Source organism: Sparus aurata, chromosome 13 (genome assembly GCF_900880675.1).
Source record: "Sparus aurata chromosome 13, fSpaAur1.1, whole genome shotgun sequence".
NCBI lineage: Eukaryota > Metazoa > Chordata > Actinopteri > Spariformes > Sparidae > Sparus > Sparus aurata.
This window is the reverse complement of record NC_044199.1, coordinates 29314976-29340157: the sequence shown is the minus strand read 5'-3', so window position 1 is coordinate 29340157 and position 25182 is coordinate 29314976. Positions and strand designations below refer to the sequence as shown.

At 42.5% G+C, this 25182-nt stretch overlaps 1 protein-coding gene across 1 annotated transcript; it reads left to right on the top strand.

Moving 5' to 3' along the window:
- The first annotated feature begins 14015 nt into the window (after positions 1 to 14015).
- On the top strand, positions 14016 to 24820 carry ppp2cab (protein phosphatase 2 catalytic subunit alpha b). Its single transcript, XM_030438637.1, has 7 exons — positions 14016 to 14367; positions 21607 to 21816; positions 21903 to 22076; positions 22241 to 22330; positions 22570 to 22731; positions 23093 to 23211; positions 23587 to 24820. The coding sequence occupies exons 1-7, from the start codon at positions 14266 to 14268 to the stop codon at positions 23657 to 23659; spliced, it is 930 nt and encodes a 309-aa protein (XP_030294497.1). The 5' UTR covers positions 14016 to 14265; the 3' UTR covers positions 23660 to 24820.
- The last annotated feature ends 362 nt before the right edge of the window (positions 24821 to 25182 follow it).

The window sequence follows — 25182 nt, the reverse complement described above, 5'->3', positions numbered from 1 at the left end:
CGTTGCAAACATCTCAAGTGTCTTGTAAAGTCACAGGAGACTTTTATGCATCTTCATTGTCTTCTTATACTGTTAAATGTAACAAACTGTTGCAGAAATCGATCATGACCAGGATCACATGATGCAGCTCAGTATTCTGACTCACACGTGGAGATAGTTGGAGCAGCAGTCCCACTGCAGGGCTTCAGTGAAATCCCACTCAAAGCTCCAGCAAACATATCTCTCTGTTTAATCTAGCTTAATCGTTCTCTTGACCATTTCCCCCATTGCAGTTCGGACTGGTGGTCTAACAATAGACACACCGCCCTGTTGGCATTTCACTATTGTGAGAATGTAGGTCACACATAGACAAAAGGGCCTGGCCTCAGCGTTAGTCTTTTCTGGCTCCCCCAAGAGCCAGGAATGAAAAGCATGATCTTTATGTAATGCAAAACACATTTACATCATGTGTTGCTATCTCGGCTCTGGGAGCAGAAGGAACAGGTCTATTTATGGGGTTTCGGCACCATTAGGAAGCTTGATTTTATCAGCTGGGAAACAGTAAAAGTCTGCTTATTCAGGGAGGTCCAAGAAAACTGACTGAATTTTCAGTCTGGCTGCTTTGTGGGGAAAAATGTGACCCCATGTCTGTCTGTCTGTCTGTCTGTCTGTCCGTCAGTCAGAGGCTAAACAAAAGGCCTGGGTCCAGCCAAAATGGGAAAAGAGTACCACTGCTGAGCTCAGGTGCTTTTAATAGAAAGGGCAGAGAAACGGTGCATTGTTTTATCTCTCTAACGCGCTGAGAGAGACCGTGTTGTTTCCCTTTATCTCGCCCTCTCATATAATGCCTACATACTGTATATGAAACAATATATGTTTGTTCACAAGTGGGAAAGAAAGTTGCTTAATGCAGAATTAAGATCAGAAACTTTCAGACAGAAAATTTTGATGACATATAACAGAAACGTTTAGCTGTCCCTTATTCATCATGTGTATTTTTCATGCACAGGTTGGCATGGTTTTCAGCTGACTCTGTGAATTGTCTCGTCTCATCTTCCCTGTAACTTTTTCAGTCAGAAATTGTGGTTTTCTTTTTCGGCATTCACAAGGTTGGCTGTTGAGCCTTACCGTGCCTGAATGTGTGCTTCCCTCCCTTTCTCTCCCTCTTGTTCTGTAGATGTAGAGGTCACTCAGGCCTTTTTACCTCCCTCATCAGTCTTACCGTAACGATCCATTAGTCTCCACAGAAACCTGCTGGAGACGGCTGAAAGACTCCAGTCTGAGTGTTAGGGCGGGTCCGTGATGGAGCCATTAACGTGTTCTACAGCCATCAGCGCTAATGAGGAGCGAAGCTTTAAGATGGTGCGAGCTAATTGTCTCATTAGACCTGCGATGTCTTGTTGCATCTGCATGGGCGAGGGTGGTAATTCAATTACACACTGGGTGAGTGTTTGGGCAGTCGGTCAAGCCTGCGGCAGGTTGGAGTGTCCCGGTCAAATTTTAGGATCTGTGAAGGGCAATGGGGCTTTCACTGGTGGTGATAAAATTTAGATTGATTAAAATGATGCCTTTATCAGATCTGGACGGAAGCAGATTGAATCATAGGACGGTGGGAGAGTGAAAATGTTCACAACAGAAAGGTGTTTTTTCTCGTTAATGTCTGGTTCGTACAAATGTATTTTTCGTGCTTGCAGAGGTGGTCCATGGACGGTCGATATTCTACCATTTTGATTCAGACTGAAAGAAGGTGGACAGAAGAAGATGAACCTTCATGGGGTGGTTTTGGACCACCAAGGTTGCCAAACGGCCAACCGCATTTCAAGCCACGCCAGTGAATATTTGTAAGGACTCCTGGGGCATTTTTGTGGCATGAAAAGCCAGTCTGACCGAAACATTGCGTTTGAAGCCAAACCATGATGTTTTCCTAACCCGTAACCAAGTGGTTTTTGTGAGTTAACCCAAGCAGATCATAAGCGCGGCATCGTCACAAGGGAAAACATAGAAAATTCAACCTCAACAAATGTAAAGCTGTCATCATAAAGAAACGTTTGAACTTATCTGTGGTTTTGCAGACGTGTGCTCAGCTAGCATTTATTCTGCCGATTGGATTGCTTTTGGCTCGGGAAGGTTGGTGTTTCGTTTCCCAGCTGATTGACGGAGCCTAAACAGAAAAGTACTTTGCACATTTATTCCATTTGCGTGTAGGAAGGGGCGAGTAGATCAATGATGTCTAGCTTGTGAAATGCACATTTTGGGACTGATGTGTTCTGTGTGTTCCTCATGGGGTACAAAAACAGCAAAAACAAGACAGAACTTTGATGATCCCGCCATTTTTTTTCCTCTACTGACATTATCAGCTACGTGGACATTCCCATCAGCCTCAGCTGCGCATTGTGTGTGCCGCTAATGACCACTGACTTAAAATGTGGCTAATACGGTGACAGTATGCCTGCTTAACATCAGCATGTTACCCTGTCCATCACCATGTTAGCATGCTGATGTTCGCATTTTTTCCTCATAGCACAACTCATGAAAAAGCCACTGCTGTGGCTGCAGACTTTGTGTCTTGTCATCATGGAGCTTATCTCTCGGTACTGTAGAGCAGGATGTCTTAATCTCAGTGCAAAACACTGAGGCCATGGAGGACCACAGGAAGAGACAAACAAAGGACACAGACTTTTCTAGTTATCAAAGATTTTCATTCAGAGATTTCATATTGTTGCTGTTAGCACAAAAAAAAACAAATGCAAATGTAGCACTGTCGATTATTAGAATTTTTGACTCATTATTCATCACTGATGCAACAACAGCGCCTTTGTAGCAACACGTTCATACAGCATGTTTCAGTAAGGCGCTGAAAATAAAGGAGTCGCCTCGGTGGCAGAGAGAAACGTAATAACATAAAAATAACATAAAACACAATCAGGTACAAAGTTTTATGCCTTCTGTCAATCTTCTTTCTTTTTAATCAGGTCTCAATCAAGACGTTGGGCTCTCCCCTTCGAGGCTCAGGTAATTACTTTCATCGGGGAACATGGGAGTGTTTGTCTGACTCATCACAAAGTTATGTGGTGGTTTCATCTTCTCAGTCATTCTGGAAAAAGAATGAGCAAACGGTGGCACTGAACTGAAAAACAAATAAAAGGAGCAGGGCACAAAAAAACAAAAAATAGGACAGGACATAATGAGACCCTTTGCTCAAAAACTAAATATACTTCCCAGTCGAGAGCTTCAGATGTTCTGAAATCACCACATATACCCATCGTTCACATACAGAAGGGACGCAAGTGACTGAAATGTGCAGACGGGGACCGGAGCTCCGGCAGCCATGATTTAAAATGCATTTAATGTGAATCGAGCCTGAGAGAGAGAGCATTCAGCTCAGGGGACATTTCTACTTTTCCTCATCAGTATTGACTTGACGCTTCAAAAGCTCTGACTCCCAGACCATCTGCATTAATACGATGAATCTTTCATTTAAATAGTTCATTCTCGGCTTAATTTGGCAAAATAGTTTGAATTTTTGGACAACACCTCGTCGCAGTGATCCCAATCACCAGAATAAATGTTGGCAATGTGCATTTCTGCAAACCACAGCTAAGGAAAAAGTTTTACATGGGTTCAGTTTTCAATTTTTATCTTGCGACAACGCTGTGCTTATTCTGTTTAGGCTAAGGGACCAAAAAAACTTGGCTTAAAATACCTTTTTTGGTCGCCACACAAACATGGCTAAAAATGTACGGACTTCCTGTAAAGAATATCACATTTTCCAAACTTCCTGTTAAGAATATCTGACTTGTGTCGCCGCAGATACGACTGGAGATGCCCGGTGCTATGCTCAGGTACATAAAAATACATAAAAAGTATTGCATGAAAAAAGGCCCCTTGTGTTTGATTTATTAGCGCTTACTTATGTGGCTAAGCTTTCATTTAACAAAACATTCAGACTGCAGGAATTTGGACTGCAAGTGCCTTGATTTGTCCTCAGCGTGACTGAGGAAGAGCAGCCTGGACTTCCTCTTTGTCAACACCAGATGGAGCTCAAGATATGATGGGTCTGAAATCAGTAACCTGCTGTTGTCATGGTTTCAGGTATCCTGGAGACACAATACTAGATGCTAATTGGTGGAAAGAGAAAGAGGGAGAGAGAGAGGGGTAGAGGTTGTTGCTCCCTCCCTTTCTACCTTTTTTCCTTCTGGTTTTTATTTGTACCTCTATATTTAGTCGGACATGTAAAAACATCACTTTCAGTAACTCCAGAGGACAAGTAAGGTGAGAAAAATGGAGGAATAATGTGGAGAAAAACACCAGAATATAACAATTAAAATGAAAATAATAATTATTAGTATAAAATGTGTATAATATTTTTTTACCATATTAATTTCTGTTATTCATAGGACTGCAACAACATACAAAAAGTTCTTAAAAGTGATCCCAAGTGTAAACTCGTGTTATCTGTATCTGACATTTATGCATTCGCGTGTATCTCAAACCACCACTGTATCTGCTCTGTATCAGTCTTTCTTTATTTGGAGTTTCTCGAGGTGAGGCAGAGGGTAATCATCACGTGACATCACAATGTAATGATGTAATGTTATCCACGCCTGATAAGTTATTGTTATACAACCAGTGTTTGACTTTTTTTTTGGGGGGGGGGGGGGGAATGCACAATGTCTGTCTGTCTCGCTCCATTCAAGGGTTTTGCTCTCCTCCTCTCCTCCTCTCCTCAGCTATCCAACTTTCCAAACTAATCACAGACAAACACTCTGATAGCGTTGTTAACAAACCGGTTCAGCCATCTTATCCTGATATTGGCACCGCCATCAAACATGCGGTCTGCGCCTGCTCGCCTGGCATTAAAAGGGCTTTTATCCAACCCTCACGCGGAGATTTTAAATTTAGATTTTTGAACAGGAGCAGCAGCAGGTTACCTGCATAGCAGGAACAACAACAATGAGGCCCAGTGATAAATTGGTGCTGATAAAAGAGCCATGTGTCCTGGTGGATCCTTAACGGCATGTTAGAGCTCACAGAGGCTCCGTGCCGCCACATTGCAGCTGAGAGTTGTGTTACTTCGGATTAAGCTGCTGTATTGTGTTGCCTGCCATTGTCTCCAGCCTCTTCATGCAGTGGCTGTTGACATGTCATCACTCCCGTATCTAGAAATAAACCTTTGGACACGCATTCTATCCATTCTGTCCTAGATCCAGCTACGATTCAGTTTTGTTTACTTTTTGCAAAGGTATGGAAGACGCAGTTTGGCTTAAATAAGAAGAAAGAAAATCAAAAGTTGTTTTTTTTCTAACATTAATGGACTTTACTGTTCCCTATAGACCACATTCACACTGACATCCTTCTCAGGGGTGGGAGTTCAGATGTCATACTGTTGTATTCTAGGAAGAATATCATTCCAAATCGCTATCATTCCACTGCTTCCTTATTAACTGGCAACTGTAAAGGCAATGGATAGTCCAATCTGGAGGGACATCAGACCTTATATCAAGGCAAAACAACAGGTCTGATAATAGATTATCTTCCATTAGACAACAGCTAACGTTAGCATTTGACCACAATCTAACTAAAGTTACTGTTTTGATATGATATAATTAGGAAAGGTGTAAATTAATTCAGAAATATCCACACACATTTAGGAGGCGTTTGTCTAAACCTGGAAGAGAAACACACAGGATGTAATCAAACGGTAATGTTAGCTAAGAAGTTGTTAAATGCTAACAGCTAAGGAGTTATCAAATATGTAGTTTTACCTTGAAAGATGGTCAAATGTTCCTCCAGATTTTCACTATCCTTTATCTTTTCAGTTGGTGATCAATTAGAAAGCTGTGAAATGGCGACAATTTGTCAGATTATTAACATTAATGCAACTTTAAACCCGGAACACAGCAGTGTTATGTTATCCCGGCACTGACGTTGGGGGAAAATGGCCGCAGTGTGACTAAGGTCGATTCACATGCGTTTTTATTGCAAAGGAAAGAATCTGAAAGGTTTTCCCTGTCGCATCATCAGATTAAAATCAGATCCAAGACCGACCAGATAAACTTAGTGCATCACAAGAAATTCGACACCTGTCTTTATTTCTTACCTCCGGCAAGATTTTAGCTAAAAACCTCACAAATGAACAAAGTAAAGGCAGGTTGGTCACATGAGGAGGATGAATGGGCCACAGAGGGGGATGCCAGCTTGGATGCCTGCCTGGTCTGCTGACCGGGGACATCAGGGCCACAACAATCACAGAGCCTGGATGAGCTCGCTTCCACATTGATCGATGAAATGTTAATGTGGAAAACAACGACCCAGAGGGCGCTTGTCATGATCTAAAACAGGCTACAGGGTCACTGTTTAAGAGACTTGAAACCTGATGAGGTGGAGGCTTATCATGAGTCCGACGGTTTTGGAAAACTGCATCAAGATCCGGATTGATCTTTTTAAGATAAACACGACCGACAGAATGGAGTTAAATGAGTGCATGATCTGAAATTCAAGTCTGCCTTTGCTGACTTGATGTAAATGTAAAGCAAAGCTGTTCTCACTGTGAACCTGCGACCATTGATTTTCAATTACGAGCAGAGCGCTCTGGAATATGTGGATGATTGTGTGGCCTATTGTTGCAGAAGAGGCTCAATCCTTGTAACAGAAAATAACCACAGTGCGGCAGCGTCTGGTTCCGCCTGGCACATATTATTCGTTTTTTAATAAAGAACTTATTGAGGGACGTGTCGTCGCAGCACACACACATCCTCTGTGGGACTCTGCGATTGCTGCAGGAAGAAAATAGATTTGATTTCTTCTAAAGCTCAACAAAAGTTGATGATGCTGAACAGATCGACAAAGAGGATGACTGTAATCTGCAAGAAAGTTCTGGCCGTAGCTGAAGTGATCACACTGTTTTGAGGGTATTTTTACACCTTGACCCAATGTTTGATGGTGGCAAGTGATAAAAAAAAGAGCACTTTTCTGCAAGAGATCAATATTGTGCACACTTTAAAAGTAACCTCCCTACTGTGTCTGTGGAGCTTTAACACAAATCGACCTTGCCTCTGGTTTCATTTGAGCATACTGCCCACCACCTCCAACATTTGTCTCCCTCTGTCATCTTCCCCGGCGTTTCATCATGTGTACAAAGGAACCTAACAGCTTTAATTTGAGAGAGGATGATTATTAATTAAGGTGATGCTTGTACGCGTCTCAGTGCGTCAGCGAGCGGTCCTGAAAGCCGGGATCAGTCTTTGATCGCAGCTCTTGTTTGATGTGCGTTTTCCGTTTGAGGCAGACACTGAGGTTTGTATTTTTCAAACCGCGGGCCAAATGGACCAGGAAATATAATGTAGCTGGACGTCAACGGTCACACACAAGTAAGCAAACATTAGAGAGACAGGAGCACCCAGTCAAGATTGATGTATTCTTACTTTCCTTGACAGGGTTGTTACTCAAGTGTCACTTACGACCTCTGTCGACCCGGCTTACACCATCCCTGATCACTTCCTGTTGAGTTATAGTGGCCTGTTGTGAAGCAAAACATTAATGTCTCATTTTGTTTGGCTTGGACAGGGGAACGCAGATGAAAGAGTCTCTGCGGCATAAATCTCTGCACATGATGACGTCAGCCAAACTTATGAACGCTCAAGGATGCAGATGAGAACAGTGTTTGTGTTCTATTTTTCCATTTGCCCTCACAGGCGTAGGCATCGCTGTAAGTGCAGGATATCACCGTGGTGGTATTAAATCTAAAGGAACTGTTCAAGACTGAGTTCCAACATTTGTAAGTGTGACCTCGGGACAATCTCCATCCTAGTTTGTGGCGACGAAGTGACTTTTGTGCCGAGACCTCACCAGATTCCAGGCACAGCACTGAAAACTGAACCTAAGGAGAGAGTTGCAAAAATAACGGTTTAAATGGTTTGCAACCTTTATTCTAGCGATTCTGTCAGCCTTGGTTAGAAGACAAACTCTCACATCCATCCATCCATCCATTTTCGTCCGCTTATCCGGGGCCGGGTCGCGGGGGCAGCTGCCTGAGCAGGGACACCCAGACTTCCCTCTCCCCGGACACTGCCTCCAGCTCTTCCGGGAGGACCCCAAGGCGTTCCCAGGCCAGCTGGGTGACATAGTCACACCAGCGTGTCCTGGGTCTTCCTCGGGGTCTCCTCCCGGCGGGACATGCCAGGAACACCTCCCGAGGGAGGCGTCCCGGGGAAATCCGAAACAGATGCCCGAGCCACCTCAGCTGGCTTCTCTCGATGTGGAGGAGCAGCAGCTCTACTCCGAGCTCCTCCCGGGTGACAGAGCTCTTCACCCTATCTCTAAGGGAGCGCCCTGCCACCCTGTGGAGGAAACTCATTTCGGCCACTTGTATCCGGGATCTTATTCTTTCGGTCATGACCCAAAGTTCATGGCCACTCTCACATCTGTTTGTTAAAAAATGAAACCAGCAGCCGGTTAGCTTAGCAGAAAAAGACGGGAGCCAGCAGCTAGCCTTGTGTACTCCAAAGGTGACAAAGTATCCATCCCAAATATCCATCTACATATTTACTGTAGCCTGCATACCGTATGTGAAGTTGCCGTCATTCTTATCATCAAATCATTACAGGAGTCACTCCATGGTTCCACCAACACCCCCAGCCTCTCCATAACAGCTGATCAAGTGAGGAAGGAGCTGAGGAGGACCAAGGCGAGGAAGGCTACTGGCCTGGACGGCATCAACTCCAGACTGCTGAAGGACTGTGCAGATCAGCTCTGTGGAATACTTCTGCACATCTTCAACCTGAGCCTCAGTCTGGAGATAGTTCCACTCCTGTGGAAAACATCGTGCGTGGTTCCTGTACCAAAGACTGCGCACCCCAGGGAGCCCAAACACTTCAGGCCAGTGGCTTTGACCTCTCACCTGATGAAGACCATGGAGAGGATCGTTCTGCGAGATGGACCCTCTGCAGTTTGCTTATCGACCTGGCATTGGTGTGGATGACGCTGTCATCTACCTGCTGCACAGGTCACTTTCTCACCTGGAGAGCACCGGGAGCACTGTGACAGTCACGTTTTTTGACTTCTCCAGTGCTCTCAACACAATCCACCCATCACTGCTAAGGGGGAAGCTGGAAGGAGCGGGAGTCGACTGCCACCTGGCTGCACGGACCACCGACTACCTCACAAACAGACCGCAGCATGTGAGGCTCCGCGACTGTGTGTCTGATGTGGTAGTCTGCAGCACGGGAGCTCCACAGGGTACGGTGCTCTCTCCTTTCCTCTTCACACTCTACACATCAGACTTCAGCTACAACACGGACAGCTGCCACCTCCAGAAGTTCTCCGACGACACAGCCATTGTTGCACGTGTGACAGAGGGGAACGATCTGGAGTACAGGAAGGTCATCAACAACTTTGTCGCCTGGTGTGAACTGAACCACCTGTGCATCAACACCAGCAAGACAAAGGAGGTGGTGAACGATTTCAGGAGGAAGGCTCCTCAAACTGCACCGGTGAACATCCAGGGTTTGGACATTGAGATCGTGGAGGAGTACAAATACCTGGGTGTTCACATAAACAACAAACTGGACTGGACACACAACACAGATGTCCTGTACAAGAAGGGCCAGAGTCGTCTCCATCTGCTGAGGAGACTGAGGTCCTTTGGTGCGTGCAGGTCACTGTTAAAAACTTTTCATGACTCTGTGGTAGCATCAGCGACCTTCTACGCTGTGGTCTGCTGGGGCTGTGGAAGCTCAGAGACGGACAGGAAGAGACTCAATAAGCTGGTCAAAAGGGCTGGCTCAGTCTTGGACTGTCCTCTGGACTCCATTGAGGAGGTGGGTGAGAGGAGGATGTTAGCCAAGCTGACATCGATCATGGACAACCCCTCTCACCCACTACATGAGACTGTGGGGGCTTTAAGCAACTCCTTCAGCAACAGACTGCTTCACCCACGGTGTAAAAAGGAACGCTACCGCAGGTCGTTCATTCCAACTGCTGTAAGACTGTTCAACACCAATAACTCTTAATGTAGCACCATAAGCACCTACTTATCTTGCACTAATTTACGCTTCTACCTCATCTTGTGCAATTATCCTCTGCAAGAATACTATTTTACTATTTTTATATTTTGTATATATACATATTAATACACTGAGTCTGTTTATTTGTAAACCCTGTATTTGAACACTTTTTATTTATGCACCCAACCTCAACAAAGCAATACTTTGACACTTTACTTGAATGTATATATTGCACATTTTTTTCTTCCTGTATATACAATGCACAAAATGTATTGTCCTTTCTATATTTTATTTTATTTTATTTTATTTTATTTTATCTTCTCTCTCTTATTCAAATCTTTTTTTTTTTTTCTTTTTTTTTTAGTATTCTAAGTCCCTTAGTATGTCTGTCCACCTGCTATTGTGACGAGTAAATTTCCCCGATGTGGAATAAATAAATGTCTAAAGTCTAAAGTCTAAATCCTCAGCAAGAAAACATAGCATATAAAGTGTATATGTGAAACAATCCATCAGTGTAGCAGAGCTGGAGTTTGGCTCATCAAATTTGTTTTTAGTCTAAAAGTTGTAATGCTATTTTTTAAAAATGGCTCCCTGTACATTAGTGACAGTTCAGCTCTGCAGCCTTGCAGATTCACATTTGTGTGATAGATATTAATGGTCTTAACAGTGTTAGCTGACTTGGGGGCTATCCTGATGAGGAAACAGGTAGAAGCGGTGCACAGGCATATTTAGACCACAGCTTGCTGAGTATAGGGAACAAAACATTTTCTGCAAAGGACAAACTGTACCCGTGATAGTCTAAACCTCAGACACGTATATCCTGTTTGCATTATGGAGCCGAGACAACAGGAAATTATTTCGTCTGAATTGTTTTTTTTCCCCAGCAGGAGTTCGATTCAAACAAAAGCTGAGTCATCTGAGGCTTGATCGAATCTCACTGGAGAAATGAAGACAAACTGCTGAGGAAAATGGTTTTATAAGCTCTGTTGAAACATTTGATGATACTTCCCCACACAGAATATCCTCCTGTTGTGTGTTTCTGAAACAGAGACTCTCCATACAGCCTACTGTACATAAAGAGCTGACTATTTTCATCAGTTAAAGAAAAGCCTGCTTTGGACTTTACATGATATGCTAACAGCATATTTATGTGACAGACAGGTTTAAAAAGGCAAAAACATGAAGAGAAGACTTGAGAGTGTTCTTCTGATGTATCTTATATTTCCAACAAAGCAGCCTCTTTTCACAATGATGAATAATTAGAAAAAGACTAGTTTTTCCTATAACAGATGGACACTGTGTTTCACAAACAGACAGAAAACGATGATTTGAATGTACTGCACACAAACCAAAGTCCTGGAATGATCGGGTAAACTGTGCAGTTAAAAATGTCCAAAGTTGTAATAAATCTCTGACCCTGTCCTTCACCTGGCTTCTTATTTACATCTGTAGTCAATTCGTAGTGAGACTGACTTGTTTATAGGCAGTAAAGTGATCAGTTTTCAACCTTAAACATGACACTACATGGCGTAATATGTGAGGACTCCGACTTTTGAACCTTTTCTACTGGTTTATTCATCCATGTTTGAGAACAGTTGGTGGACATTACCTCACAAGTTATATACATACATACATACATACATACATACATACATACATACATACGTACATAAAATATAAACACTAATTCAATCTAATTCTATTGAGACTAGTCATAAAGGCACTCATGTGATGCTTGATGCTTCCTCATGAGTCATTTTTGAGGTGTGGCTTTGTCCTTTTCGCCACTTAACTTCTGGTATCTTTTAGTAAAGGTTTCACAAATAGGACGTAACAGGTCAATTTGAAAACAGTTTTCTTTAGCAGTGATTAATACTCATCTAACAGCAGCAGGACAGTATGTGTATGGATTGTTTTAGAATAAATTACCACATGAGTGATCATCGCAAGGACGAACAGTGCAACCAGGCAGCTCATTTATGTGGTTTTAATCTTTTTTAGACAGCACTGAGGTTGTATGGCACAGAGGAATGAACTGTATGATGCTTTAGATGAGCAGTCAATACTTGTTGGTGGGATGATTTTCTGGTTCTGGCCTTTTTTCACCCTATTTTCAATGATGACTTCTAATGATTGACTCGAGATCTGTGAGTAATTCTGCTTATACACATCAAATATAGCCTATCATATAAGAAATAATAAAACATGTTCAGTATAACTAAATTCACTGAACCACTTGGATACACGTGAATCAGCCGGTGGGACCAGCCTCTGATCTTGTTTACCTGGCGTTTGGCTGCCTGTGAAACGCTGACATCATCGCCACACCATAAAATTCACAACACGCTCTCGGGGAGCGATGATGTATTCTCTCTGGGCTGTGTCGGTAACTTCTCTATTAAACGGTCAGCCAATGAAAGTGCAGAGGAAGCAGCGCTCTTGACCAATGGCGCTTCTGCCGTCATCGGTCGCCGGTTGCCATTTGTGGCCGCGGCACTGCGCTGCTGCGACAAGCTCGCGACAGTCCACCAGAGCGAGACCGGAAGTGAAGTCACTGTAAATGGAAATATATAATGGTTGTATCAAATGTAAAATAACAGATCTACAATGTATTACAGATATAAGGCAGTTAGTGGCTGTGGGGAAGATACGTTTAATCTTAAAGGAAAAATCCCAGAAGTGATGTCACTCACAGTTGCATTGTGGGTAATGTTGGCGGCAGGTTTTGTAAAGCAGTCCACAGGTCTAGAATTTCGCTACTATAACACTGTTGGGCTCATTATGAACACTTTGGAAACAAATGCTAAATGTTGAAACACCGGAAATATCTTCCTCCATGTGGCGCCTACATTACCCACAATGCAACTTAGCCACCCTGTAGCATCACTGGAGGCAAATCTACCATGTATTATAGCTATAGCTGCATAGCTGAATAGCTATGATATGTATTTATATTATTGGGTATTATGTTATCATTTTTATGTTTAACTTGTTTTTTCATTTGTAACATTGAGAATTTTATCTTTCAAAGGATTTCCTAGAGTCAGAACTAATCATGGAGAAGCAGCGAGTCTTCGAACTGCACTGTGACGTTTATTCTTTAGTCTTGTTTCTTTTAAACCTTTTCTATTTTAGCCTACTTGTTTTAATGTTTCGTTTCTTAAAGTCTTCTTACTTGTTTTCAAATGCAATTCTTAATGTCTTTCAATGTTATTTGTATGCTCCTGTAAAGCACTTTGAGTTGCCTTGTGTCTGAATTGTGCTATTCAAATGAACTTGCCTTGCCCAAAGATCTACAATGTCTGAAAATAAAAAGACAAAAGCACGACAAACAAACGAACAGTGGCTGTTAGGCATCTAGAACCGACAGGGGGATTGATGTTGGTATATTTACATTTTATCAGGTGCATCCAAGTGGTCCAGTTTTACCTCTTGAAAGCCTGCAGCAAAGTAAAAGCACCACTGTATATAAATACCTTAATGCCACAGACTCAAAATGTAACTGGCACAGCTAAATTTGATACAGCTATAGTATATTTCCTAAATCACTAACTTTTAAAGAATTTTGTTTAATATTTCTCTTCCTTTCAGTGACCTCACATCCGGACTCGCACTGGTTGACTGTCTTAAACTTGTTGCAGCAAACATATAGTATAGCATTCTACTTTTTCCAGATATGCAGATTTGTAAACATACTTGAATGTGGAAAAATGGTTCACCTAACCTTTAAAATAACTTTGAGGTACTTGTATTTCCATTTTATGACACATTATACTGCTACAGTCAGTTGATATCTTTAGTTACCAGTTACTGTACTTTTAAGAGAATGGAGGAAAGAAGTAGGAGGCTAAAACACATAACAAAGGCAAACAATATTCCAATATCTCAGACAAGTGTTTTCCCAGCTGTCCACATCAGTTTCTCGCTTTAACCTTGTTTTAGGGCCTTACGCCACTCTTAACTTTCCGTGCTCTTATTTAGAAGGTCACAAACCGGAAATGCAGTGTCCTCTCGCAGTCAGCTCCACACAAACAAACTTCCAGGCGGGGTGGATCAACCGACTGACGTCTCGCCTCTCCCTCCCTCCCCTTCGGTTTTAATTCAGTCAAATCATAGCGACCTGGCAGCCAGAGTCACTTACATGCGTCTTTCCGTCAGAGAGCTAGCAGCACCGTCTGTGTCCGCTTTGTACGCCCCTGGAACAGACCAGAACATCTGGGGGGAGTAATCTCTTAACCGAAGCCAGCTAACGAGCAGCAGCGGCCCCCGAAAACACACAGAAATGGACGAAAAGGCGTTTACGAAAGAAATTGATCAGTGGATCGAGCAGCTCAACGAATGCAAGCAGCTATCGGAGGGACAAGTGAAAACATTATGTGAAAAGGTGAGACATGTTTTTTTTGAAAAATTCCTCCCCTGTAACTCCCAACTTGCTGTCAGCGTCTTCCCTCTCCTTACCGACGCCTTCCAGACATTCTTAAAATGGCGTCTATAGTGTACATTTCATTGCGCTGTGCGTATATTTGACAGTCATTATGAGTGTTTAGCCGCTTTTTTCCCCCTGGGTGTGTAAATCTTTGCCAGGTGCATATGACTGGATATAATTGATTACGAGCACATGTCGTTTCGTGTGGGTTTACCAGCCAGCAAGGGTCAGCCATACTGGGAATTCAAGTCACATACCACATTTACAGCCTCCCTCATTCAGACTGTCAGAGTGACCTGTAGCATCTCTTTTAGCTAGCTAGCTGTGGCAGTAAAAAGTCCACTCAGGTTGGAAATCAAGTGTAACTGACTTACTTTACATTTTGTTTAGCTTCTTTAGGTACAAGACAGGAGAGGAAAAGATGAATGTCGGTGTCAAAGAAGTAAAAATGTATGGAAAAAGTATAGTTTTATGTCTCTGGATCCTGAAAGACTTTTTCCTAATGTGATGTGCACCAAACTGAAGCACCTCACTGTGCAGTGAACACAGGGGAGAATACAGATGAAGTCCTTCATGTATGTGTGCTACATGTTTACCCTACAAAATTGCAGAAACCCTCTGAACCTCAGTGGCGGTTCTAGACCAGTTTTAATAGGGGGGCCAGGTTGGGGCTGGCTTTTTTGTAAGGGGGCACATACAACCCAGGAAAAAGAATAGATCCCTCATTCAGACAAAACAGTGTTTACAATTTCAGCAATTTTGATTGGGTAGTAAACTGCCAAGACACTTTATTCCTGCCTTTTCCTTCAGTACAAAATCATTGCAAGAAATCTGTCATAGAATTAGTAATGCAGACTCCCTGTCAGGGGGGCCACAGGGGGGTCCAGACTCAGAGTTACGGGGGCACTGGCCCCTGTTGGCCCCCCCCCCCCCCTAGAACCGCCCCTGCTGAACCTGACCTCCATCTAGCTTCTTATCCACATCTTTTCTCAATAAGTAGTCAGACTGACTTTTTACAGGCCATAAAGTTATCAACATTCAACCTTAAACATGACACTAAATGTTGTCATTGTATGAAGACGCATCATGTTTCTGGGATACATATCCATGTATAGGACAGTGGGTGGACATTGGTACAGGGAAAAGTGGAGGTTAATTAAATCTAGTTCTGTTGAGACTGAACTTTTAACTGACACAGTAGCATACATGTCCAGTATTTTCAGCAACCATTCCGTTTTTTTTGCTTTACTTCTGCTTTGTCTGATGATGACTGGCCAGCGGATTCTGCAGACTTCTCTGGTCTGAGCTGGAGCTTAACCCCAATCTCCTCAACATCCTTTCTGCTCAGACCGCCTGCTGACCCAGCTCTAGTTTTTCTGCTTAAGAGACAAATTTCACCCTTAAACTCTTAAACACAGTTTATATCCTCAAGTGCAGTAATTTATTACAGTTAAATTGTTAATAGTTTGCTTAAACATTCCATAGCGTTCCACACCCTTTATCCAAAGTGCACGATGTTGTTGCCGCCTTATGTCATGCACTACTTAGCCACCAACTGCTGGATCAATTGACACCATTCTCTGTTGGACCTATAGCTTCAGTCTGTGGTGGTGAAGTTCAAAGTACATGTTTCTGGCATCCCAGATTTCAAAGTTGCCGTTACGCTTGAACCTGATAAGGGAGGCTAAATCTGGACAGATGTTTTTTTATCGCCATTTGCCAAATCCGTTCTTCATTCTTCGGTGCAGCTCTGTCCCTCGTAGCTCGTAAAGGGGCTGTAAAGCTAGGCCCACTACCATGTTTGGAGTGCTGTGCGCTCAAGGTTAATGGCATGCTATTTTCAAGTGCTCCTTAAATCCAAGTATTTTTTTTCTCCTATCTGATATGGTCAGTTCCAGTTATATAACATGTCTAATGCTCTAAAAGTTGTATGTTTGTGTTTGGTTTTGTTTTAGATTTATGCCATCTTGTCGTTGATGTAAGAAACTTGGGATGATTTGAAGATGAAAGTTGGTCTTTTGAAGGACAGTGTCTTTATCTGAGTTTTTATCTGACTTATTTTGGACTTCACAGGCTTTTTTTTCCCAGTTTATATGCTTTGACATATTGTGGCATATGCGTGTCTTGCAAAGCTGCAAGTGTTATGAATCCACAGAAAAACACTTAAAAAAAAGCAACTTAGATCAGGGCTGCGCAAAGTTTGTGGCCAGCCGTAGGAATTGATTTGGTCTGCAAGAAAAAGAAAAGAAAATTATAATGTGGATGACTGTTTATGCTGGTCTCTTATCCTGAGTATAGTGGGCAGTGTGACAATTTAAGTCAGTAAATTATGGAACTTTAAATCATAGTATTCGCCTGTTCTTAAGTCATACCGACAGGAGAGAAAACAGTTTAGACCAGATTTGACTTTTTCCTCACTTGCTTCTCAGGGCGTATACCATATAGTTCCATTTTGCATTTTAACAATACAACACTGTAGGTGCTTGCCTTTGGCCTTTGGTCCACTGTTAAGTTTCAGTTTGGGCACCCCTGATTTAGATACAGGAACTACAATAATAATGTTGTGTTTTTCTTTCCTGTTGCTTTCCACTTCCTCCAAAATGCAGCAGAAATGCCGTAAAAGTAGCCAAGAGGAAACAAGAACAGCTGCACAGTTTCCTCACCCCAAGGCTGCATCATTGTCACAGCTCACACAAGCTCTTAATTGTTCCAAACTGCTGTCCACCTGCATGTACCCATCCATCCATGTGACTTTTGCTAATATATTCTGCGGAACGCACCTACACAACATCCCCCCCGATTTAAAAATAGCAGAGGATATGATTGATTTTTGGGTTGCATCACTAACACAACCAAAGCCATTGTTGCTGAGGGGATCAGAGTGTGTGACTCAGGATTACACTATTCATTGTGAGTCAGAGAGCGGCCGTCTCTGTTTTGGGATGTATGGGGGTGGGAAGGGATGTGAGATGTGCTGTGTAATCTGTCCTCAGTCTTTTCATTTTCACTTTCCAGCTAGTGAAAAAGGCAAACATACCAGAGTCTGTCTGGTGGCTCGTGCGATGTGGGATGAGGGAATACTTCAACGTCTTGTCTTGTTCTTCGTGATCAGTGCAAATTTGTCAGTTCTCAGCATTGCAGTGTTTTCCCCTCTCAAGGCTATAGATTTGTTTGTTTGTTTGTTTGCAGAGTAGTGTTTAACAGTGGAATCTTATCACCTTTTTCAAATTAAAGGACTGCAGACAATGCTCTGTTTACTGGAAATTGGTTTATGCTCCTGTTATTGTACAGAGTAAATGTAATTAAACTCATGACATGCGCCTCAGACGGAGGCGTATCCTTTTCATGGTCTTTAGTTTTTCTTTCTGTTCAAAAATAAACCTTCTGCGAGTTACATAACCATCTAGACATGTTACACTTCAAGTCTGGAGCCCTGTGTCTGATTTCGTTATGCGGCACTGCTCGCTAAGATCCAGCTCATTGATCGTGTATGTCTTGAGTCGTGTAAATCATCTATTAATGGTTTTACACATGAGAGATTTATAAAAGGCAGTACATGGTGCAGAGGTCAGCGATTGTACAGAGGTGTAATGAGAGATGGGGAAAATGTTGTAACCTGAGTTTCTTTTCAAATATTAATTTCATATGACATCATGTAAAGTGTGTCAGGCTGGTGTAATCATTTGTTCATGAGGAGATATGTTGACCAACTTCCATTAGCTCAGGTCCCCTGAATGACCTCGGCCTATGTTCAAACCAGTTTGATGCAGCCAGTCAGGGCAGCAAATAAAGCTTTGTTTGCCATCTGAGGTCACGGATTTACTCAGAAAAATGAGTCAGTGAGAAGGACTTGTGATGGTTTGTGTACCCACAACAACATCTGATATATTTAACTTGACTTGCAAAGCCTTTTAATGAAGCAGAGCGGAAATCCGAAGATGGTGTAACACTGATATCAGAGACTTCAGATGAAAGTATGCTTCAATGCAACGACCTCTGCGAACACCAAATCACTGACATTGGCAAAAGGTTGTTAAATACAGCTTGCCAAAATTCACTGCAATTACCGTGCTGGTGCTGATGTTCCCTCTGATTATAGTGCTGTTGTCAGGAAGATGCCTTACTTTAACTACTATAATCATTCTGAGTGAGGTCACTGGTGGTTTTAGTTTTGCCTTGTCGTCTAGCTTAATTCCCCCCACGTCGTCTCCGGGAGTACCTTTGGCCATGTTTAACTCTCTTTAATGAGATTATATTGCGGCAGCCGGGAAAATGCTGACTTTACTTCTCAGCACTCGGCTAAGCAGTTTGTTGACTGTGTGGCGGCTGACGTCTTGGATATAGCAGTAATCTGGGCCGAGGTTCCCTCCCTAGTGCACCCTCACTGTGGTATTTCTGCTACAGGTGTGGTCCGTACTTTGGGCGAGGTGCTTGCGTAACCCCTGACGCATCCTTTTCATTCACAGCTGGACCAGCATCCACAGTAGGAGGTGTGACCCAATTAGCATACTTCTTCTAGTTTTATGTAATATTACATCAGATAGAACTTAATCCTGTTTGGTGTGTTATTGTTTTCTGTGATGTTTTTCTTTGTATTGTTTGGTATGTGATCATAACATCAGGTCTTGAGGGATATTTGCTTTTTATATAGGTCTAAAGGCAAATGATCGGTGTTTATTTACAGCTACAGGGTTATGAAGATTGGTCTCTTGAGTGGGTAGACTAATTAGAGGATAAAAACCGAATACATACAAAATTAGTGGCAAAATAACACAGCCCACAGAAGGAAAATATAATTTCTATCTGAAGTTAGCATTGAGCTGGCCTCGCCCAAAGTGCACGTTAACCAAGTCACTGTCACTTAAGCTATTTTAGGACACAGAGGACATCTGATGTGTCACTGAACATGTTGCTCATTCAGTTCAGTGTAAGGGCCCAGACACACCTAACCGACATCACAGAAGCAGCAGTGACGAAGGCCTGTGTCCCAGCCAAAAAGCTTCAGTAAACAGCTGACGGCAAGCCAGAAGACTCCAGGCTGCGGGTATACAAACCGTTGTTATGAAAAGCCAGTGCTTACATTTTTCACTCCACTTTTGCTAGTATAGCCACTTCTGATCAAGAATATGTCTAATAAAAAAAGTTAGGGAAAACCAGGAGAAACTGCACTAAATGGGTGAAATAATCAGATTCAACACACTCAATTAGCTAAAAACCCACCAACAAGGGCTGACTACTGACTGTTCTACTTCTGAAGCCAAGTACAGCATCAATCTTTGATTTCTAATCTACCATATAGTCTAAAATCATCATAGACCATGATGAAAAGGGTTCACTGTGTGAATTGATGTTGGATTTAAAAGCCTCTAACTGATATGAAAAAGAACAGATGATTTTGAACGGTGAATGTAAGGAACACAGACAGCTGACTTGTTTTTTTTAATCTTCCCCTCATCTCACTCAAAGTGATTAGGAAGAGTGCATTCGAAAATAAATTGCTGCTCTACTTTGATAGAGTCCTGTATAATATTCTCTCTGGTTTAGCCAACCACTTGCCTGGTCAATCTGTCATCTGCAGCCCAGTGAAAGTTAAAAGGCCTCCTGCCACATGGCAGTACTGGCACGTGGAGAATGTGTATATCTGTGTAATATAGGTCAGCATTTGTGCAGCGCTGCAGTACCGTCCTGGTCACTCTGGGTCAGTCTCTCTCTGTCCCATCTGCTACGGTGACAGGCCAACTTCAGCACTTTGCCACTGTCAATTATCTCTGTCTCTCTCCCTGGTAGCATTTGTTTTTAAATGGTGTGGTGGAAGCTGCTCAGATTGTGGCACATATGAAAATGGCTGGTGTTTGAAGAGTTTGCACAGGGACCCTTTCTTTGGAATCACATCTCAATAATCCTTTGAAAATGGCCACTGAATAAAAAGTGTGATTCTTTATCCTCATTGTCCACCTTTTTTCATGTGATTTTACGGATTCCTCGCCCAGTCACCCCTGTTGCCCCAGTGTGTCAGACATGTCTGGTGGTCATTCAGCTCAGAGCATTTCTCTCAGCCTGAGGATTTATTTTCTTCAAAGCTCCTTAAAAGAGCTCATCCAGCTGACTGACCCCTTAGTCAGACCTGCTGAGCTAGACTGACTCCAGGAATAGTCCCTGTTGTGGGTCTCCAGATTTAGTATTGGTGCCATTTAAAGATTTCCCACTATTTTTAGTTTTGTTTTAATCAGGAAAGCACTGGTAAAGATTGCAAAATGATCTGACAACTGCTGACTGAAAACCATTAATAGAATATTCACATACTTTTTTTTTTTAAGTATCCTCTCTGTTGTCAAAAGCCACATAGGCAGTTGTTTAGATGATGCCAGATAGATGAAACAATGTGCAGGAGATTTCGTTTGTGTGTGACTGTCTCTTGTCTGCCTCAGCAGACAACAGTAGCCAAGTCTTTCCTCTCATACACTAGCTGTAGGCAAGATACTGAGTCATACGCTGCTGCAGCAAGTTTTAGACTACGCCATGATGAATTCTGGGTAAAGTGAACCGTGTCCAAGAAAAACATTTTTGACAGTTCCAATTTTAGATGTAGTGGCTGGCTGTTGTGTTGCCATAGTCTTCCTAACTATAATGGAGTCCTCTTAAAGCAATACTCTGAGGAGAGTTTCATCCAGAATCACTGTGACTGATTTCCTCTCTGCATTTGGAGCATAACAGTAATTGATTAAATTAATTGTTGCAGTGCAACCAGATCTGGTATTTCCAGCACTGTAAGGCAGCTACACGGGAAACGAGGGACACACCCACCCGCAGAGGGTATGGGCTTATTTCCTTGGAGAGATTATGGTGGTGATGTTAGGGGGTTGTGTTGTAATCACTGTGTAGCATCTTAATGTGGACCCTGCTGGAGGCTGATGTGGAAAGTGTTCAGAGAGGTTGGCAGGAAATTGTCTGTTCCTGAAATAAAGATGGAGAACAAAGAATGACATAGAAAATTACAGCGTACACAGCATGTGATTACAGTGCTGGCTCACATGGATTTTCCTGCATTTTAATGAGCAAATCATGGCATAATGGCTCACAGTACTGGACTTTCTAAGATGATTTAAGCCCCTGTGCGTTTTTATGTAACATATTTTATTTTTCCTGCTTCATGACCTCAAGTTAAATTATGATGTTGTTTTTTTTTTTTGGCTAAAGGCAAAGGAGATCCTAACCAAGGAGTCAAATGTCCAGGAAGTAAGATGTCCGGTGACGGTGTGTGGCGACGTACACGGCCAGTTCCACGACCTAATGGAGCTGTTCAAGATCGGAGGGAAATCTCCAGACACAAACTATTTGTTCATGGGAGACTACGTAGACAGAGGGTACTACTCCGTAGAAACCGTCACTTTACTTGTAGCACTTAAGGTAAGCGGTATTTAAAACGTCCGCACACATTTGAATTTTTTATAAAACTGAAATTCACACATGGCTATGGTATCCGCTTGTTTAAGGTACGCTACCGGGAGCGCATCACAATCCTCAGAGGGAACCACGAGAGCAGACAGATCACACAAGTGTACGGCTTCTATGACGAGTGCCTAAGGAAATATGGTAACGCCAACGTTTGGAAGTACTTCACAGACCTGTTCGATTATCTCCCCCTCACTGCCTTGGTAGACTCTCAGGTGAGAATACTGTCTGTTGGTTACACATGTATGATAAGAATGGACTGAGCAACTACTGAACAGTACTTTAAGTTGTAACAGAGATTAACTTTGTTTTTTAGAAAGAAACCTGTAACATTGCTAGTTGAGTCATCAGTACTGACATTTTCCTCTCATCCTTTCAGATTTTCTGCCTTCATGGAGGTTTGTCACCGTCCATAGATACATTGGATCACATCAGAGCACTGGACCGTTTACAAGAAGTGCCACATGAGGTAAAGATGATACTTAAATGTGTGTATAATTCTCAAAAGCAAAGTTACAAGCTGCCTCCTGGTCAGGAACATCAAAATGTAGTTCAATAAAACATTTTATCATCAACAAATGTTTGTAAAAGTCTGAAAAAATGTGGTATGTTTGCAGTTAATCATGATGGTGCGTGTTCGACTAATCAAAAACAGGTCTGTGTCTGTTTCCTCACTAACATGCTTCTCTTCCTCTTGGTCCTCCACAGGGTCCCATGTGCGACCTGCTGTGGTCAGACCCAGACGACCGCGGTGGCTGGGGCATCTCTCCTCGAGGAGCCGGCTACACTTTCGGCCAGGACATCTCTGAGACTTTCAACCACGCCAACCGCCTCACACTGGTGTCCCGTGCCCACCAGCTGGTTATGGAGGTAAGTGTCTGTATACAGTACGTGTGAAGAATGACTGTATATCTGCTGCTGAGGTTGATGTCGTTAGTCAAGAAAAAAAGATTTACATCAGTTGAACATAGTGGCTGATTTTGAAAGTCAGCATGTAGATATGTTTATAAGTTTGCCCAGCAAATGTGAATTTTAGTACAGGACAGTGGCTTTTACAGTATATAGACTTTCCAGCTACAGTCAAATATTGCACACATTTTTTCCCCCAACCACCACTGTTACCAGCTAGCACCTTCACCAACAGAGTTCAACAACAGTTCAGATTCGTTTCATAGTAGCACTCTCTCCTGAATAGTACATCTCCGGTGAATAATGCATCTGCTCCCCCCAGGGTTACAACTGGTGCCACGAGAGGAACGTGGTGACAATATTTAGTGCTCCCAACTACTGCTACCGCTGTGGCAACCAGGCAGCTATCATGGAACTAGACGACACCCTCAAATACTCATTGTAAGTATGACACAAAAACTGGGAACACGTTTAGTTTTTTTTTGTTTTTTTATCAAGTCCCCATCTACTTCAGAAAAAGAAAAATGCTGCAATTCTGTTTCGCTGTGAAGTTCCAGGAATGTTTTTTTAGGCGACACTTTACCCAGCTTTCCATGGGCATGGGAGTGGGGAATAAAATCTGAGTTAACATTTTTTGGGTGAACTGTTACTTTAATACCTGAAATGCTGCTATATGATGCATACATTTACGAATTGTTTTCATTGAATGTAAAATGAATGCATCCTTCTACATTACACATAGAACGATATATATGACTTAAAAGCAATTTGGTCAACAAATCTGATTTTGTTATGTCTCCTTTTCCCCCTAACCAGCTTGCAGTTCGACCCCGCGCCTCGCCGAGGGGAGCCACATGTCACCCGCCGCACCCCAGATTACTTCCTGTAAACTCGTGACCTTTGACCCTTGTACAGTCAGGTCCAGTATTGCCATGATGTATGACCTTCAACCGATAAGAACATGAATGAGGACGGGGAGGGTGGGAGACTGGGGGTGGGGTTACACAGCAGTGCACATTGTATATCCACACAAAGACCTATTTAAGCATTTAGCAAAAGCAATGCCTGTGTGTCAATAATGGACCAAGCGGTGTGTGCCATAATCATTTCAATAATTAATGCTGAGGACTTGTATTGAATATCACCTCCACTATGTAGAACAACAGTAATGTTTAAAGCTGCTGTAAGCGTTGTTGTCATTTTAGCTAACTTCCTGTCTGTTTTGCAGTTAGCACTCCCCTCCCTCCTCGCTACGTTGCCACACTTGCAGGTTTCTTTCCTTTTTTTCTTTCTTTTCTTCAAATGTTTTTCTTTGCTCTGCCTGTTTTGGTAGTATAAGCTGTCACCATGAGCGCAGGAATCGGTAGCTTACATTGTCCTGCCATTGCATTTTAACGGAATCATCCTGCTGTCTGTGCGCTCACAAGCAGCCAGGACCGCCTCTTTGTGAAGATAACGTGCGCAGGGATACCAGAAAATGTCTCTTTTACTGAATGAGCAGGGGGAGAGGCATGGGTTACTGACTAAACACTAACAGAACACAGTACTATTTAACACTTTATTTTAAAGGAAAAAAAACCCAAAACGCTTACAGCAGCTTTAAATTCCTCGTCCTGTACCTGTGTAGCTGAACTGATGGCACCAAGGTCCAAGAAGAACATTTGCTACTTTGAATGCGGCTGTTTGAACCCCACACGCCCATGGCTTATATTTAGGAGATCTGAACATGATCTGTTTGCACTTTTGTAAATCTAAAGAAATGTAACATATGTCAAAAGAAGGAAATTATTTCACACTACAGATGTTTTTTTTTTGTTTTTGATTATTTTTTAAAATGACAAATAAAGCCCCCATCTGGCAAGTTTTACACAAGGTTTCTTTGTCCTGCGTGACTTTTAAGGAAAACTCTTCTTCTGCAGTCACCCAGCTCGGTGTATATGATTGACAGATGATGGAGTGTTCATCCACATCAACTCACTAACTCCCTCTGAACTACAGAGTCTGTATTAACCAAACCATTTGAATAATAAAGATGAAGGTGGCTCCTTAATGTGACTGTGCTGTTTTTTCTTCTTTTTTTTTATGTTACTGTAAAACTTTGCCCTGAATGTAATGATAGCTGGTGTGTTAGTGTGGCTTGAATGGTCCCTTTGCCCTGTGATTTTAATTTCAAATTGAACCAACTGGAAGGCGGCCAGGTCACGAGCCAGGGAGTAGCTGAGCCATCTGTGCCGCAGGTTTGCTGGCAGTCCTACATTTGAGGAATCGGTTCAGGATGCGTGTTTTGGAAAAGTTTACTCCCCTTCTGATGACCTTCTTCCTTTTGGAAAGTGTTATTGTTATGATGACTGAATTGTCTTACACAGATAAATAGCTTATGTATATGTTTTCCCTTGTCTTTTTTTAATAGGC